Genomic DNA, 19,573 nt, shown 5'->3' with positions numbered 1-19,573 from the left:
CCAGACCAGACCTAACATGTAGGGAACCAGAACAGACCTTACATGTATATACCAGACCAGACCTAACATGTAGGGAACCAGACCAGACCTAACATGTAGGGAACCAGACCTAACATGTAGGGAACCAGACCAGACCTAACAGGTAGGGAACCAGACCAGACCTGACATGTAGGGAACCAGACCAGACCTGACATGTAGGGAACCAGACCTAACAGGTAGGGAACCAGACCAGACCTAACATGTAGGGAACCAGACCAGACCTAACAGGTAGGGAACCAGACCTAACAGGTAGGGAACCAGACCAGACCTAACAGGTAGGGAACCAGACCTAACATGTAGGGAACCAGACCAGACCTAACATGTAGGGAACCAGACCAGACCTAACATGTAGGGAACCAGACCTAATATGTAGGGAACCAGACCAGACCTAACATGTAGGGAACCAGACCAGACCTAACAGGTAGGGAACCAGACCAGACCTAACATGTAGGGAACCAGACCAGACCTAACATGTTGGGAACCAGACCAGACCTAACATGTAGGGAACCAGACCTAACAGGTAGGGAACCAGACCAGACCTAACATGTTGGGAACCAGACCAGACCTAACAGGTAGGGAACCAGACCAGACCTAACATGTGGGGAACCAGACCAGAGGCATATAGACATTGGAAAGTTCAAGCACATTTGTAGTATTTCTTGTAACTCTGTAATAGTAACTCAAAAACAAATGAACAAGAAAGTTAGCTGGAACTGTTGTATTTGCTAGAAACACATCTACAAGGATCTGGACTTTGGAATTGATCTTGATACAAGAGTTGCGCTGGTTGGTCCCAATGGAGCAGGAAAGTCAACTCTCCTTAAGTTGATTACAGGAGAGGTTTGTCTTTTTCTTACAATACTAACAAACAGGTGTCCATTTAGTTTCTAACTATGAAAACAAAAATGTAAATTTTTTTTTTTTTGTATCTTGAAGATTATCACCACATTGATTTTTAGCAGCAAAAAAACCCACCCATTTTTACCATTGCTCCATTCTTATGCTTTTGCGCAACGGCACCATGTGACATTAATTTTAAAGTTAGCTTAATGTACACAGGATATGCGAAAATATCTCTACAATATCAAACCTGGCACGATTGGCAAAGCGCGATAAGAAAACTATGTGTAGCTCTCGTTCGCTGATGTGATTACTAAATTTTTTTTACACAGTAAATAAACCCTGCTCCGATCAAACCTCTGACATGTTTGAATAGAAATCTATTTTTTCCTGCGCATTATATCTCGATTAAAACAATTCAATATTAACAATATAAAAAAATAAAAAATTTAGTTATTTATTTTAAACAAAGATTAATATGTAAAATTTGAATATATCAAATATATCAAATAAAAAAAAGGTCACCAAAATTATCAGGACTCTAAAAGCAGGGCATTGTTTCAGCAACATAGTCTGTTAGGTCTCGTCCATGACGCACCTGATTCAATTTGGTGAATGACTAATGCCCTATATATCTATAGACTATTGCAGGGGTGCCACTTCTCCGGGATATTCCAGAGTCTAGACACATATTTTTTCCCCTTTCCAGATTCGCAAAATTTGAGTTTGAAAATTTTTCAAAATTAAGATAGTTTTAAGCTTGAAAATTTTGGCATTGTAAAAATAGTTTTTATCACCAAGACTTCCGCCAATGGCTCTTTCCGCTTTTTCGTGCATGCAGTACAGTATCCACCTCTGTATAAACCTAGAGTTAACATTGTTACGTCGTCACTTTCATGGTCTACCCGACAGCAGACGCCACTGTGACCTTAGATGGTCTTCTAGGTCTATCCTAACTTACCATGACATCGCAGTATAGTATAGTGGTGGATCTAGATCTGTAAATATTAACCAACAAGATTTCCTAATGCCATTAGCCCTATTTATTACGTTTGTGAATGAGGCTGTAGACGGAACTTTTTGATATGTCATTCGTAGTGTAGCTGTCTGGCTATTTATGACGATATGGGTTGGGAGTAAATTCGCATTATTAATGTGACGTCATCAATGGGCTACTGCTAGGCTGTGTAATAAAATGAACTAAATCCTACCATTACTAGATCTAGCATCACCGATCATCTTTTAAAAAAAAAAACGGAAAGATATTGCGCCGATCTAAAACATTTTTTTTTGTATTTGGTATTACTAAACGAAAAAGAATTATTTGAATGACTATTTTATGTATGAAACAGAACTCTGCTGTTTTCACTCAACTCTACTGACACTTTTTATCACTTCTCACCTGCTTCTTCAAGGTCGCGATGATTGTAAGATCTACGACACGAGACCACGCGAGCACAGTGGTGTCTCACGGTCTAGGCAGTTCTACGCTGTTTATCTAATCTTAACATTGTTATTTTTAATAAGGGCCTACTTTTAGATTTAATGAAAAAAACTAGATCTGCATATATATGTATATATATCATTAAACAAAATATGTAGGCCTGCTATAATTTAGTTACACAATCTAGCAGGGTCTAGATCTAATTGTTTTTTTACTGTGGTAAAATGTTCTTGAAATGTTTAAAAAAACCTCGAAGTACCGTGTTTGAGAAAATTTCCACTGTCACTGCCTTCTCCCATCCGCTTGTAAAAAAAATCCTCTTTTCAATTTGGCAGGCGGCTGCATCTCTGACCTGAGTATTACTAGCGGAGTTGCTTCTAAAATTTTGTGATGAGGGGGGTGGGGTTTCAAATGGTGTGACACTTTAGCCGTTATTTCGCGTTTTAGAAAACTATTTTAATAAATTGTAATAAGAATTGATTAATACTCTGTTGACAGACAGAGTGCAGACAAAATTTTGGAAAAAAATATCCTAATCTGCAATTTTTTTTTTGGGGGGGGGGGGGTTGTAGGCTGAGGTGTGATGTCATTTAAGCGGGTGGGGTCTGGTTTTTTGTGACCATATGTGACAGAGGTGAGGGGGGGGGGGAGGTAAAAATCGTCACATGATTTATGGTGGTTAATTGGGAAAACAGGGCTTTAGGTTTTTGTTGTGGCTGTTAATAATTAAAGCCCTGAATAATTACAGTAAGTCAACCTGTATTTAATACAGTGACAATCTTATTAGGGATGTGCATATAGTGGGCTTATTATTCAATAACAAGACGTAGAGGTTAGCAAAATATTTGTTACTTAACAGTTGGCTGACTTCACACTTTAAATCAAGCTAGGAAGTTCTAAAAACTTAAATACTTGGGTACGTTATAAAAGGAGGCATACAACAGTGTACATTGTATTGTAGGCCTACCACTTGTTGAAAGTCAGGCCTACTACAATATTTTAAGATATTGCTACACATTTCTGTATTACCAACAGAAGACAAAGTGTGACTACTGTCTTAATAAACAAAGTATTAGGAACATATTGTGAACATATATAGGAAGTATTGTGGCTTACATGTATGGGGGAAGGGGAGTTCTACAATACACATTATGGGGTAGGCCTAGAGATGGGACTAACATGTAAACTAACTTTGTTGTATGCACAATCCTTAAAATATTTATTTACATTTGAAGCTTGTTACAAAGAAAATAGTGGGGCGGAGTGGTCTAGCGGTAGAGAGCTGGACTGCTAACCCTTAAGTCTCGAGTTCGAATCCGGGTTCAAGTCAGTAGACCGTCCCTGAGTCCACCCAACTCTGATGGGTAGCTAACTCACGTTAGGGAAAGTAAAGGCGGCTGGGCATAGTGCTGACCACACTATCTCTTCATATGCCGAGGTCACAGAAACAAGTGACCGTCAGGTTTGAAAGGGAACTTACTTTTACAAAGAAAATAAATCCATTTTAAAGGAATGTATATTGAACATAGTATGAATCAAATGTCTAAAAAAAATGAAATAATAGTCCATTTTATTTTGAAATTCCGCGCCAAATTAAGTTTCAGGGTTTTTAAATTTTTTCAACTGCGCTCAGGGGAAGGCCCAGGGCGCCAAATCGAAATGAAACCAAAGTTTCATGGCGATCGGATGAAAGGTGTAGTAAAGGTGTATATAATATATATTGCTTTATGTATAAATATATATGTTGAAAATAATATGCTTGGTGTTTTAGATGTATAAACTAAATTTTATTAGGGAAGTAGGAAAATAAAAATAAAGGCATATTTAAATGTAGAAACACACTTTTAATTATGCAACTAGAAAATTGTTTATGGTTGTGACAAGAATGCAATAAACAATGCCACATGTTTAAACTATGGAAAGTACACAAACACAATGGTGTCATCTTCCGATTTTAGAATATAAAGAAATGAATTATTTAATTAAAAAATGATTGAGATCTATAAATCTACTTATCGGGACATTCGCTATGAAAGGTTTAAAATTTTTTCTGCCAAAAGTAATACAAATTACTTTAAAAAAATAACAGAAATACCTTTGAGCAGCTGGGTTTTTAAAGGAATCATTTAATTCTCTTAATCAGTGTGTGCATTTAATATGGTGTTGTGTTGACTAATAATGTTTATAATTTGATTTTTCTAATAGCTACTGATAACCTATGTTATTTTAAATGTGTTGGATTTTTAGCTATTTGGTTATTTCTTTATTTTGTTACTAATATCCTTCAACGTGTAGTAAAGCACATTGCAGTTTGACCAATAACTATTTTATATAATACGAGCTGATCCGCTGCGTATCATACGCCGCTATTTAGTTTTTTTTTTTTTTCTACTTTTCAGTAATTTATAATTTGTGAATTCGACAGTACCAATGCTGCCATTGAAAATATTTGCTTAAAAACACTAACCCCCCCCCCCCCCGTGAAAGCAGCCTCCTCTTAGTTACCTCTAAGTTTAAAATCGTTTCAAACTAAATTATCTGCCCCTAATAGCCGTCACCAAACCCGTCTCTATGATTGTAAAATGTAAACAGAGTGAACACCGCTCACCAGATCATGTAGGGGTGGAGTGGGGGTGGTAGTGATAGTGATAGAGAGGAAGAGAGGGGACTGCAAAGGCGCGCTTGCAGCTTGTTTCCTAACTGATCCCAGAAGAGAATTATATATATAGATTTTTTCAACCAAATTTAACATAAAAAAATATATAGATCCATAATTCACACGGGTACCGACGGCTAGTATATATATAGATCATTTTAAAGCATTCAATTATGATTGTTACATTTGTGGAGGAAAAATCAAGGGGGATAACAATTCCTTGTATGAAGACAGTTTTTTTTTTCCAGCTAATTCCTACTGATGGATTAATCAGAAGACATTCACACCTTAAAATTGGAAGATATCACCAGGTTAGTTTGAACTTATTTTAAACCATTGAGGTCTTGTAAACATGATGTGTGGAACTTAAAGGTTAGTTTGAACTTGTTTTAAACCATTTAGGTCTTGTAAACATGATGTGTGGAACTTACACCTGGGTGCTTTCATTTAAATTTTCTTGGCAGCATCTAGGTGACCAACTCGACTTAAATCTCTCAGCCCTTGAATACATGATGAAATGTTATCCAGATGTAAAAGAGAAGGAAGAAATGAGGAAAATCATTGGCAGATTTGGGCTCACTGGCATGCAGCAGGTAATGTACTAATAGCAAACAAAGGATTTGTATGCAATAGGTCAAAGGTCTAGGCCTAATTGAGTCATTATTGTCTGCCAATTTAAAAGATCAATGTTGGCCTTCTGACTTTTTCCATAGAGTTGGGTAAAATGTCCACTTATCAGATGTTACTATTTTGATTAAAATAAATACTAAATACTAAAACTGTGAATGTATTTGAAGGCTGATTTTTATATCTAAAACTTTCAAGTATTCAAATCAAGCCACCTATTTCCCTATGAGATAGTCGTTTTCATACCAACAGTGTTATTTATGCATTTATATATTTTAATCAGTTGAATATCATTTAAGTATAAAAGTAAAAGTATGTCATGGGTTTAAGTAAGCCATAGGTTTACACAAATGTGAAAGAGGGTTATTAATAGATATGGCGACAGCTATGATTTCTGGATTGGTTTATTAAATACCTAAAAACTTGGGTGCGATTTTATTAAAATAAATGTTGTTGTAAGAGCTTTCTTGTGGTGAGGATTTTGTAGAACTTTATGGTATGCATTGGTTTTTTTAAGTTGGTACATCATGTGGTTTAGTAAAATTTGTTTTTATAAGTTTATCAGCCAACAATTGCTTCTAACAAAGTGGGTTTTCAGAAGACAGACTAGTTTCTGTACAATCTTTATTCTTACAAAAATTAACCTTCAGGTTGTAACTAAGACTTGATAAAAAAAAAATTCTCAGGGTTTAGTTTTTGTTTAATTATCGTTTAAAGGCTGTGATGGCAACAAAATTGTAAAAAATGTCTTGGGTTTAGTCATTGTATTCTCATCGAACTTGCCTGCTCTACCATATTTAATCATGACCCAATAGCATTCAAAATATGTTGCAGCTATAATAAAATTGTCTGACCATAAACTGTGTCAAACTTTCAGGTATGTCCAATTAGAAATCTCTCAGACGGCCAGCGTTGTAGAGTTACCTTTGCCTGGTTGGCTTGGCAAAGTCCTCACTTACTGCTACTAGATGAACCTACTAATCACTTGGATATAGAAACTATTGATGCTTTGGCTGATGCTATTAATGAATTTGAAGGTGGCATGATACTGGTCAGTCATGACTTTAGGCTCATATCTCAGGTAAATCATTTTTTGAAAATGAAAAGTTTATTTCCAATGAATCACCATGCCAAATTTTAAATTTAATTTTGCCATTTAACAGGTGACTGAAGAAATCTGGGTCTGTGAGAAAGAGACTGTCACAAAATGGGAAGGTGACATATTTTCTTACAAAGAGCGGCTGATCAAAGAAACTCAAAAAAATAATGCTAAACTCAAAGGTCAATGATCCTGGGAATGTAAAATAAACATTTTTGAATGATTTATTCTGTCAAATTAGTTGATATAAAACTTATCTGGATGGAAAAAAAGACTAATATTTTTTTCTCCAAAATTTATTTAACAAAACAAGATGAAAAAAAAGTAGATTACTCTCACTTGGAGCAACCAACAACTAATGATGGTTAAAAATAATCTTACAAATGTACACATTCATGTAGCAATCATTAGCTCACACACAAAACACATCTTTACTATTGTAGGTCTGGCAAGTCTGAAAAAAATTAAGGTAACAAGGCATTAATAAATTTAAATGTTGAAATCAAAAGAAAAAACTGGAATTAGGTAGCTTTGCCCTTGACATCAAACCCACCACCAACCAGCCCAATTGATATTTTGTGAGATAAATCTAAAAATCTCAATATTCAGTCTTAATGGATTACTAGCAAATTTTTAAATGACCAAAATATCAGAAAATTAAGCTGAAGTCCAGCCACTAAGTTATCCAAACTTTAAATTCTGACCTAATAGGCAGTTAAGACCTGATAGTTAGCATCGATTACATTGAGAGGAATCCTCTTGTTCAAACAAACCTGATGTTTTTTGTAAAGTTAAGAACATAGACAATTATTTTAGTTACCTTCGTCATCACTGTCCTCTTGATCCTGTAAAAAAAAATTTTTTCTCTTAATGAGTGATAATGATAAATGGACGCAAGTTGTCATTTGAAAACAACAATCATTATTGATTTAAAAAGATCTCAAGAAATCAACCACATTTACCCCTAAGTCTGGTGCAGCACCGCCGCCTTGCAAACCTCCCATGGACTGCATCATCTGAAATGATTCAATTATAACTACACTAGAGACAAGCATACACACCCAACTGTAGAGGGGTTGGCCACTTTACAGTTGAATAAATCATTTCGCTAACACCTGACAAAAAAAATTATGCTCAAGTTGCGAGTTAATTCACACTTTGTAAATAAACAGCTGTGATACATTTTACTAGAATATGGCCATGTTCTATCTACTTTACAAATTACAGCCGATAATCACATTTACTTATAACATAACATTTGAATTTATCACAAAAAATTTTCAACAGCAAGTTCAAATCAATAAAATTAAAAAGTATTGCCACTTTATAAAACAGTCTGGAATGGTAGAATCATATTAGTGATCAATTATCAATAAATGTACAATTAAAAACTTACCCATTAATAATTAATTAAAAGAAAAATCCATTGTAAAAATTTGAAATGGGTAATTAGTGAACCTACTGTTTACAAAGGCTTACCTCATCTAAATTAAAATCTTCATGGTCTTCCACATCTGAATCATCCTCATCTCTCCATTTTTCAAAGTCTGTTTTTAAATAATGTACCTGTTGGTGAGACAAGTAGTGTAGTGGACCTGGTGGTGAGACAAGTAGTGTAGTGGACCTGGTGGTGAGACAAGTAGTGTAGTGGGGTTGGTGAGACAAGTAGTGTAGTGGACCTGGTGGTGAGACAAGTAGTGTAGTGGACCTGGTGGTGAGACAAGTAGTGTAGTGGACCTGGTGGTGAGACAAGTAGTGTAGTGGACCTGGTGGTGAGACAAGTAGTGTAGTGGACCTGGTGGTGAGACAAGTAGTGTAGTGGGGTTGGTGAGACAAGTAGTGTAGTGGACCTGGTGGTGAGACAAGTAGTGTAGTGGACCTGGTGGTGAGACAAGTAGTGTAGTGGACCTGGTGGTGAGACAAGTAATGTAGTGGACCTGGTGGTGAGACAAGTAGTGTAGTGGACCTGGTGGTGAGACAAGTAGTGTAGTGGACCTGGTGGTGAGACAAGTAGTGTAGTGGACCTGGTGGTGAGACAAGTAGTGTAGTGGACCTGGTGGTGAGACAAATTGTGTCACAAAATTGATGCTATTAAATTTGTTTTGTAAATGTGCTTTCTGGTAATGGTAGTTAAGTAAGTGGTACTGTGGTGTAGCTTTCTATTAAATAAAATTCCAAATGCATAATTAACTAGCCATACTAATAAAGAAATCGTTTTATTAACAATAATAAAAATACTTTTTTGGAATCCTTTAGAAGCCTAGGCCAAAAACCAGAACTATCCTCTTTTTTCATAATAACAAATATAACTTCTCTGCCAGTGACATGGTACTTGGATGTCTGAAATATAGAGCAGTTAACATTGGAAACTTGATTTAGCTAAGGGGTGTGTCTCTTTGGGACATTTGGTGTGTCATTATCGACATGTTAGAAATGACGCATTTACACTTGTAACATGTATGAAGGACTAAGAAAACTTACACTTGTAACATGTATGAAGGACTTGGAAAACTAAGTTTTTTGCAGGGCACAATTTTTTTTCATTATTAAGCACTTTTATATCAAAATAATAACCTTAACTTCACTATAGGAGCAAATCTGATCAAAATGAGTGGTCAAACAAAAATTATAAAAGCTTATAGTCAATCTGTATACTGTTCTTGTGTCACTAAGAACACCAACAGACAGTAAGTATGAATTTGGGCTCTCCCTGATAACACAAATAGAAATAGAAAGCATTGTTTACTAAACTTCTCTAAGTAGTCAATAGTGTTAGTTCATTTTTTAAAGCTTTATATCTACTATTGGCAGGTAGGTAGATCTGCAACAGAGAACAAAACCAATCTGGCTGACACACTCAAACACAATCTTCTCTCATTTTAGATTATTTTCAATGCCGTGCCCACATCTATATTGTCATTTAACTTTACCTAGACACATCTGGCAGCACCACATAGACAATCTGGAGGTGGGTAAGTGTGGGATGGGACAAGATGACTTGTGCCTCTTCAATATAAGTTAACTATAAATGTTGCTAGGGTTAACATGGTCTCCTAGTCTACATGGGGTTATGCAACACCTGCATCAGTACTGTTATACAGAAGCTAAAAAAAATCTGCATAGCTAAGAAAACAAAAAGATATAACTGATAACTTGACTATAATTATGTTAACTAAAAATAACAATGGCCCACTCCCCTTAACTCTTGCTTACTTCAGGGTCAATATCTTTGTTAAATTCCATTAAGACCTCGTGGTCAGAATTTGATGTTCCTCCCTTGCCATGGAAATACAAACTATTGTCTTTCAGAGTTATTGTAGGATTAACACAGTTTTCAAGCTGCACAGTGAGAAAAAGTTTATCTTTGCGCTGGGCCCACATCACAGGTGGTGGAGGAATATGCCTGTACAAAATAGATGAAAACTTTCTTGGCAAATCATTACATAAATCTATTTAATATTTACAGTGCTAAATTTGAAACCATGTTTAGATCTTGATCATGTTAAGTTCTTGGGCGGTTTACAAGTGTGTTAAGTTCTTGATCCTGGGCACTGTTTTTAAGGAAAATATTAAACCAATAGCATCTAGACCCCCATATATTTTTTAGACAATGTTCTAAAAAAAATAAATAGTTTTACTTACGTTTGTAAAAAGTTAAATTAGGTAAAATTTTAAGTCTATGTGACCCAGATATTACATAAAGAAATTAAAAAAAAAAAAATCAAAATTGTGATAGAAATGTACAATTAATAATAGTCTATAACAGAATGTAGAGAATATTTTAATATTCTTTAAACTGTTTTAAGTTTAAGATTAATTTGCAATTATTTTTTTTTCTTTATCTTATGTAGGTAAGTAGACCAAATTATTATCTGTGGTTCAGATTCTAGCTCAAAAATGTATCCTCCTCCAACTAATGTTTAAAATTCCAACCATTGATCTCCTGGAATTATATTTGTACAGTTATTAATATAACCTAATATAGTCAACACCCCCAATTAAAAAATGTATTACACTGTTATTTGAACGTTGTGTACAGAATCATGGTGATGGCATATAGTAATAGGTATGACAATTTAAGAATTCTTTAGCATAATGTTCAGTACACTCAATTGCCCCACGAGCAGAGATGTAACCTACCTCCCAAGGAAAAAAAAAATGAAAATTTGTTGATGTGGTAGGGACGGGTGTGTGTAGTGACAGCAGCATTTGTAATAATACAAAGAAAATAGATTTATATGCATTTATATTGTGTTACTGCTTGTTTGTACAGCAATTCAATAATTGAAACAAATTTCCCATGCTCCCAAAGCCTGTCCCATTCAACCACTTTCTTACATATAGAATCTGTGACTCACTGAGCTGGCTTCTAAGCCAGCCATGTCACATAGCGCAGACCCTTGCCTTAAGACATAGCGCAGACCCTTGCCTTAAGACATAGCGCACCACACACCCTTGCCTTAAGACAATCTGTCTTATCCCCCGCCCCCTCAATTTTCACAGACCACTGTCTTCTTGACCTTTATTTTGACCCTTTCCCTTCAACAACCAGCCACTCGTGGCGTTTCCTATGCGAAAAAATAAAATAAAGCACAACTGATTCCCTTCGGATTCGAACTCTGAGCTTCGAGGTCACCTTCCGCACTGTTCTGTTTACTTTGCCACACAACAATGGATTGGTAACAAAATATTAGGCATTTTGTATAAAAAGTCAGCTAAAAGGAAATAAACACTACTTCATTTATTGATATCGTTCTACATAGTAACTGAGTAAATTTTACACACAATTCCTATGTTTTTAACTAACACAACAGCATTAACGAGGTTGACAAAGTCTAAAAATAAGATAATTGCCAGTAGGCCTAATTTGATCTATCACATAAAAAGGTTCAGAATGAGCATTGTTTAAAAAACAATACTTAGGCCTAATTAAAAACTACATATAATTAATAATGTCCACAATTTTACATTTTCTGCACATGCTACAACTGAATTATAATTAAAATACTAGACTGAACAGTTCATTCAATAAAAAACAAAAATTAGTTGTTTCTACCTGACAACAATGACATAACGTTACTAAAAATAGAGAAAATTGTTGCACGGTTACTCATGGGGGAATTTGGAAAAAGTAAACAGAATTAATGTAATTAATCATGGTGAATAGCTCAAATATATATTAATTTAGGATCTGTCAGGCGCTTTTGCCCAGTGGTCGGTCGTTGTTTACTGCAGTTCAGCTTTTCCTGAGAGTGCTCCACAAGAAATGCTTGTATTATTAGAACTACATCTCGCTAATTTTTCTGGCATAGTATCCATTTCCTTAGCATCTCGCATTAAAATAATGAGATTTTGTGCAGTTATTTCATTCGTCGTATATGGGAACCCCCAAAAAATAAAATAAAAACGAAAAAACAAAAACTGAGCGTGACTTTTCAGGTTCTGACCTCCAGTTTGGAAAAAAGATGGACTACTAAGGGGATTATTTTTAATAATCTAGAGATCTAAATCTAGGTCTAGGCAAATTTTAAATGTAAGACAAACATAGCCTAATTGATTATTGATCTAGAGTAGATTTCCTCTGAACGGTCAAGCCTCAGAATCAACGTCTGTTTATTGCTTCATATAATAATTTTTTGGATGTTTTATACGAAACTACCGGTATCTGCTGTACGCATGTCCATTTCTAAATATATCCAGGTCAAGTTCTTTTGTTTTCCCTTTCCGGAAGACAAGTTTTTAAATTTTTAAGTTGAGGTATGACCTCAGCCGTGATCCCAGTTCCCCCGGATGAAAACACTAGGTCCGGGCTGAGACGAATAAAACCAACCAATCAAAGCTGTTTATAATTAGGTTAACTATAAATAGCTTCTACATATGTGCGGGGCACTGAAAATACTATTACTAAAGCAACCTGAGAGGTCAAATGGGGGTGATCGCAGCTTGGCTGACGATTCGGGTTGTTTATCCTCACAGCGTAATCAATGACTTGAGCTAGACTAGCCTAGATCTAGATGCTCTATATTTCAAGCTAAGTCTTGAATCTGTAGGCCTATAGTTTATACATTTTTCTGTTGTTTTAAATTATTTCGATCATCTACTTCTTCTAGAACTAGTTTGTGTCTCCACATACAAGCATGTCTAAGCAAATGTTATGTTTCGTCTTGTTAGTAATTGTTACGTCCCTTTGTTATGATTATTAAAATTGCGTCCCTTGAGTTATCACTGGGTCATACGTGATGTGTAGTTAATAAATTTAATTAAAGTGTTTATTTGGTGTTGCAGTCTATTAATTAATAATACTATCAACAACACGTTTAAAGGTGTAGGCCTAAATTATTTATTTTAGCTACAAAAATTGGATTAAGACGTATAAAATACGATCGTTACGTTAGCAGGAAAAGGTTTGGCAAGCAAGAAAAAAGGGGAAAAAATATCGCAAGAAGGCACGTCACTAAAACATGAATATCTCAAATACTATGTGTAGGAATACAAAATGACTCATACATATTAGAGTGAGTAGAATGGCAGCGGAATAATACGATACTTGCAATTTATTTCTGTGTGAAATGGTTACAAAATAGCGCCCTATGAAAATTGGGAGTTCGGAATTTCTTGCTATGTGTGACCGCGTTGGGCGTTAGGAAATCTACTCTAGAATTCTAGCTAGAATCTAGATCTAGTGATCTAGCCTAGCTAGATCTAGATAAAAGGACAAATACAATCCAAAGAATACATGAATACCTGTAGATCTAGAGTGTAGATCTAAATTCTACATCTAGATTCTACATAGAAATAGAATCTAGAAATCTAGATAGAATCTTTGATTGACTTACCATTAGAATAGAATGATTAGATTCAATCTACAATGATTCTACAAGACTTGAGAGTAAGTTGAGAGTCTACTTAACAATAATGACAATGTACTTATAGAAGTCTACAAGTACTAGATCTAGACCAACCCTAAACGTAGAGATCTAGATTCTACATTGAACTAGATCTAGAATCTAGCTAGAAATCTAGATTTACATTTCATTCAACATTCACATTGCCTTCGCTTGTATTTGATTGCTTGGCCTTTATTTTTATGATTATGTATAAATATTAAATAAGGCCTATGTAACTAATAGAATCTAGATCTTCTAACTAGTGCACACCAGAGTTACTTACGTCGCATTACTAGATGAATTCATATCTAGAACTAGATCTCTATCTAGATCTCTAAATAATTTTTAAAAATACAGTTAAATAAGTTACTGCTGTAGCTAAATAAGCAGGTAGGTATACACTACACGCCGCTAATATACGCAAGTGGACTCAAGAAGGGGTCAAAACGATTAAAAACTGGTGTATTCGATTACATCACCCCTAGCGCATAAATATTCTGAATCTACTACAATGATTTCATTTTAGTGACTTGTTTTTCTTTCTACTGATTGAGAAAAACAACAAAGAATCCAGTTGTCATCGTCAAACTAACTGTTATTTTCACTACAAAACAATATACTAGATATATAGTGATTGTTGCTTCCCACAATATTAGGTCAATATTGTTCAATTCATTAGTATGCTGACAAAATGGGGTCGAAACAAGACTGAAAGATGTAAAGATATTTCAAGATAATTATAATTCTTTTCCATATTATTTTTTTGAAGCAAATCATTGATTAATCGTCATTTTCAATGTATCATATTTATTTTATATAAATTATTGTTACTAGATCTAGTAGAGAATTGTGGCTGGTTTTATGCATAATGCTTGATACAGTGGCGTAGCCAGGATCGTCTCAAGGGGGGGGGTTCCAATTTTTACCCGGGGACAAACTTTCGATTTGCACCCCCCCCCCCTCAAACTTTCGATTTGCACCCCCCCCCCTCAAACTTTCGATTTGCACCCCCCCCTCAAACTTTCGATTTGCACCCCCCCCCCCCCTCAAACTTTCGATTTGCACCCCCCCTCAAACTTTCGATTTGCACCCCCCCCTCAAACTTTCGATTTGCACCCCCCCCCCCTCAAACTTTCGATTTGCACCCCCCCTCAAACTTTCGATTTGCACCCCCCCTCATACTTTTTATATATACCGAGGGGTCTATGGGGGGGTTATGACCCCCCCTAACCCCCCCCTGCCTACGCCACTGGCTTGATAACATATCTAACTAAATATTTTGTATATTTCACTTTCAACTACTTGGTATCGGTTTGTGAAATATTTCAGTAATCATGAGATTCTGCCCACAACTACTTTGCTGCGCATGTCAACGCATGTTAAAAATACGGATTAGAGACTTCCAGAATGGCAGAGCAGGCCTAGTTTTATGTGAAGTAGCCAGTGAAAGGTTAATAATCTGGTACTTCTAGATCTACCCACTGTTGTTAGGCTAAGGGATCGTGTATAAATAAAATGTAAAGATAAAAATGTGACATTTTAACACACAAACACCGTACGATTTTTTACCTTTCCTTATGCCTTAGGCTTATAGTCTACTTTTTATTACCCCAACTTTTTGAATCTAGATTTACAATGTATAATTGTACAAGTACAATATTGTACATTTATTTTAATATATTAAGTTTAAAATCGTTTAAAACATAATTATCTGCCCCTTATAGCCGTCACTAAACCCGGCTCTATGATTGTAAACATTTAACGTGAACCACAGCTCACCAGACCATGTAGGGGTGGGGGTGGTAGGGAGCGCGCTTACAGCTTGGTGTTTTCTAGTCTCCAAGAAGAGAATTATATATATAGATTATTTTATTTACATAACTCATAAATCTGTTATACTTTGAAAAAAACTTTAAACAAGATAAAAACACTAAGAATTAGTGGAGTAGAGTGTATACAGACAGCTCACACAAGGCCCAGCTCCACAACTGATGTGGCCAGCCCCGTGGCAGTGGTTCTATGCTTTCCACTACCGGAGTGCAATTTTTTTTCGAATATTTTCAACAGTAATTGTTATTTAATTCAGAAGACATTATTTTAATGGGTCAGTGTGCATTAATTTGACTTGAGTGACATAGTTTTATTTAGTTATTAGCTTCTAAATTAGGTGATGTTACAAGCTTTTATTTAACTTGCTTCCTCTATAGTCAGTCTGTATGTCGACTGTCTGTCTAGATTGAAACGCCCGAGCGTCGGGTACTTCTAAGCGATAGATTCGGTTCAAAGTTGGGACGTGGGTCAAAACATGAAGTGAATGCAATCTAACATTAAATTTCACTTAATTGGATGCCTGATTAGTTTAGGAATTAATAAAAATTGTGTCCAAATTAGTAGGCAGTCTTATCCCGCTATTCCTCACTATTATACACACATTATCACGTTCATTAGATGCAAAATAGTTTTTAGTCATGCAACTCTATTGTAAATTAAAAAAATTAAGTACGGAAAAAAAAATTCAGTTTTTAACATTTGTGAAATAAGTACTAAATCACTTCCAGTTTTACTATGGCACAAAATTACTACTAATATAATAGTAATTTACCAAACATTTTTATTTTAATTTGGATTAGTATAGTCAGGGTGTTGTGGTGAAGGTAAACGGAAAAAAAGTCACAGGAAAAAAAAACAGAAAAAAAGTCACAGTTTTTGCTAGGAAAAAAAGTCACAGAAAAAAAGTCACAATGGAAAAATTTTATCGGAAAAAAAGTCACAGAAATAAAGTCACAGAAAAAAAAGTCACACAAATCTTTTTAGAAATCTTTTGATTTATTTGTTAAGAATTGTAAAATTTTGTATGTTATTTTTGTGGGTTGTATTTTTTGATAGCATAAATTATTTATAGACGTTAAAAGTATTATGATTTACGAGCCGGCCCGCGGCATAACATACGCCGCTATTTAGTTGTTTCTAATTTTCAATAATTCATAATTTGTGAATTCGACAGTACCAACGCTGACACTGAAAATATTTCTTTAAAACACTATAAGTAGCTCGTTAAGGACCATAACCCCCCCCCCCCCCTTCCTTCCCTCCCTCCCCCCCCCCCATACGTTTAAAATCGTTGGCTCTGCTTGTAAACATTTAGAGTGAACACAGCTCACTAAAACCATGTAGGGGTGGGGAGGTAGGGAGAGCGTTTGCAGCTTGTTTTCTAACGGCTCGAAGAAGAGAATTATATATATAGATAAAAATTGTAAGTAAAAATACTCTAAGATAATTTACACAACAATCTTAACTTTTGTTACGTATTTAGTTACATACGCGGTAGAAAAGTTAACTATAAAAGAAATTTAGGCACATTATTGTGTTTTGCATAGGTTTTGCCGTAGGCTATTCTATGGTCGGCCTCTCCTCAGTCGGCATTGTCCGAACATATTTTGTGTTGTTGACGTTTTGTGTCAATGACAGCCTTTGAACCTTGTCGGCTCTCTGTTTTGATCCTAAGTTTTGTTATGTAATGAGCGTGATAAATGTGGGAAGTAAAGGTGGTTGAACTAAGCATAACTATTGTTGCGATGAGTTGAGGGCAGTAATTCAGATGACCTTACCATTTCACGGTAATTTAATTTTAAAAAAAAACACGATGAAAACCGTGGACATTCTATTAAATGCTATAAATATTATGTTTAACATAATTACAATCTACATAATTCATGCTAAATATTTTTAGATGAATTATAAAAATTACTATACGTATACAACATACACACATTACATTACATTTAATTAATCTTAAGTTAATTTGCACTCTCTGAATATTTAATACATAAAAGTATTAACAAATCCCATGCAATTATATATTTGTGACTTTTTTTCCTGTGACTTTTTTTCCTGTGACTTTTTTTCTGTTTTTTTTTTTCCTGTGACTTTTTTTCCTACAATCGTGGTGAAAGGGGATGTTATATTATCCCCTAACTTCATTTGCTATTGCTGACTATCCTTATAGAAAACATCTTTTCCTGAAATATCTAGAATGCATCTGATCAGCAACAGTCGTTTTCTTTTGTAATATACAATTACAAAATGTTTATAAACTCGCACAGCCATTAACAACAAACTACCAGGAGACAGGCAGTGATAATAGTTTGCTGTATTTGTGGTTGATGGTTAGTTATCAGCCATGCTTCTCTAAGCTTGCTCCACATTTGTATGCTGGTATGGCAAGAATTGACAAAAACCCATTTTCTTGATTCTTCCCTTATCATTTACTGTTTTACAGCTATGATAGATATAGTACTGTTTTATTTCAACACAATGGAAGATTTCAGTAATAGCTACAAAATACCAAAGTTGAAGGTTAAACAATAACCTAAGATATTTTAATATTATTGTTTGCTTTGAACATGATATAATGCTAAGTTGAAAATTCTAATGCAAAAATAAATGAATAATTGTTTGCAGACATTGCCCTTATATTATTATAGAATACACTTAGCAAATTCATGTTCAGCCTACTAGAGCGCTCGTGTTATTTATAATCTATTACTTATTAACTTAATACACTTATTAGATTTTGTAGTTAGACAATCTATTAGTAGTAAAGTAGTAAGTACTAGATTGAGAATAAAGCGAAAATAAAAACTTGACCCAGAACATAAAAAGGAGCGTTGTTTTGTGCCCTGCGACTCAGATGATGTTCCATATACACGTAACATGTTTAGTATACATTTAAGTAGACCAAGTCTAGTATACATGTCGCAAGTGTAAACGTGGTGATCCAATAATTCCAAATTATTTTCAACTGCTTATGTTGAATACAAAAATATGAAAATGAATGTAATCTATGATTCCCAAAATGGCTTTAGTTTTTAAATATGTAGCTATAATTTTGTCGCTTGCCAGTGGCGGAACTAGAAAAAAAAAGGCCACCCCGCAGAAAAAAATAATTTATATATATATATATATATATATATATATATATATATAAACACAGAATACCAACATAGTATACTCATTTCTGGCGTGATTGGCTTTTGAAAAAAAAAAAAGACTGTTTTTTTAAAAATTAAAACATATAAGAACAGAGTGTGGGATGGTGTCTATAGAATAAAGACAATCCAACCACGGTGTTATATATCTGTATATTACCCAACCTCAATCTTTTGAACTCAACTAAAGACACACAGAGAACAGACTCATTTTTTTCAAACCTCAAAAATAAGTGGTTCCAAATGGTTGTTGCCAGAAACCCCATTTTTCAACCAAAATTGAATATTTTATAACATTTGAGAAAAGAGTACTAAATGACTTGCGGTTTTACTAAGGCTAGAAATATTCAAACAAATAATTACTAGTAATATAATAGTAATTTAGCAAACACTTTTATTTTTAATTAGTAGAGTCAGTGTGTTGTGGTGATATGGGATGCTATATTATTTAATATAAGCAGAACCGCTATTTAGTTGTTTTATTTTCTACTTTTCAGTAATTCATAATTTGTGAATTCGACACTATTAGTATTAATGCTGCGACTGAAATTTGTTCCTTTAAAACACTAATAGTAGCTTGTGAAATATGCTTATCCTCTCCCCCCCCCCCGTGAAACACGCTCGTGACAACAGTTTACAGACAATGAAAAGATCAAGCAGAACTTGTTACCTCCCATTAGTTTTAAATCCTTTGAAAACTAAATAATCTGTCCCTAATATCCTTCTCTAATTCGACCAGTAGAGATTGTAAAAATTCAGCGTGAACCACAGTTCACCAGACTGGCGGGGGTGATAGCGATACGGTCTGTTGCACATGCCTGGAGAGCGAGGTAGGGGGCTGGAGGAGGGTTAGAGCGTCAGCGAGTGTGCGTAATGGTTGGACGACGTTGAGAATTGTATAGAAAAATTATTAGTCCTTATCCCAAAGATCACATTTGTCATTAAGAGTGCCATAGTATGGATACAGTAACCTACTAAAATTGACAACAAAGT

General features: G+C 34.9%; 2 protein-coding genes across 4 annotated transcripts in view; one reads left to right on the top strand and one right to left on the bottom strand.

Annotated features, from left to right (window-relative positions):
* LOC131954914 (ATP-binding cassette sub-family F member 2) overlaps positions 1–6,930 on the top strand; it is a 32,235-nt gene extending 25,305 nt beyond the window's left edge. For all 3 annotated transcript variants that reach the window (XM_059318770.1, XM_059318779.1, XM_059318763.1), the window contains exons 11-15: positions 769–879; positions 5,228–5,290; positions 5,444–5,572; positions 6,484–6,687; positions 6,770–6,930. In XM_059318770.1, coding sequence (XP_059174753.1) covers positions 769–879; positions 5,228–5,290; positions 5,444–5,572; positions 6,484–6,687; positions 6,770–6,895 — 633 coding nt within the window. In that variant the 3' untranslated portion in view covers positions 6,896–6,930. The remainder of the gene's footprint in view (positions 1–768; positions 880–5,227; positions 5,291–5,443; positions 5,573–6,483; positions 6,688–6,769) is intronic.
* On the bottom strand, positions 6,912–14,031 carry LOC131955070 (uncharacterized). Its single transcript, XM_059319024.1, has 7 exons — positions 13,876–14,031; positions 9,919–10,108; positions 8,944–9,045; positions 8,185–8,271; positions 7,668–7,721; positions 7,526–7,550; positions 6,912–7,159 (listed from the first exon to the last, which is right to left on the bottom strand). Exons 1-7 carry the CDS (start codon positions 13,896–13,898, stop codon positions 7,140–7,142), a joined length of 501 nt encoding a protein of 166 aa, XP_059175007.1. The 5' UTR covers positions 13,899–14,031; the 3' UTR covers positions 6,912–7,139.
* Between the last annotated feature and the right edge of the window lie 5,542 nt (positions 14,032–19,573).

Source organism: Physella acuta, unplaced genomic scaffold (assembly GCF_028476545.2).
Source record: "Physella acuta isolate Inbredline_101_S28 unplaced genomic scaffold, ASM2847654v3 ptg000079l, whole genome shotgun sequence".
NCBI classification, from domain to species: Eukaryota; Metazoa; Mollusca; class Gastropoda; family Physidae; genus Physella; species Physella acuta.
This window is presented reverse-complemented; position numbering and strand designations above follow the sequence as displayed.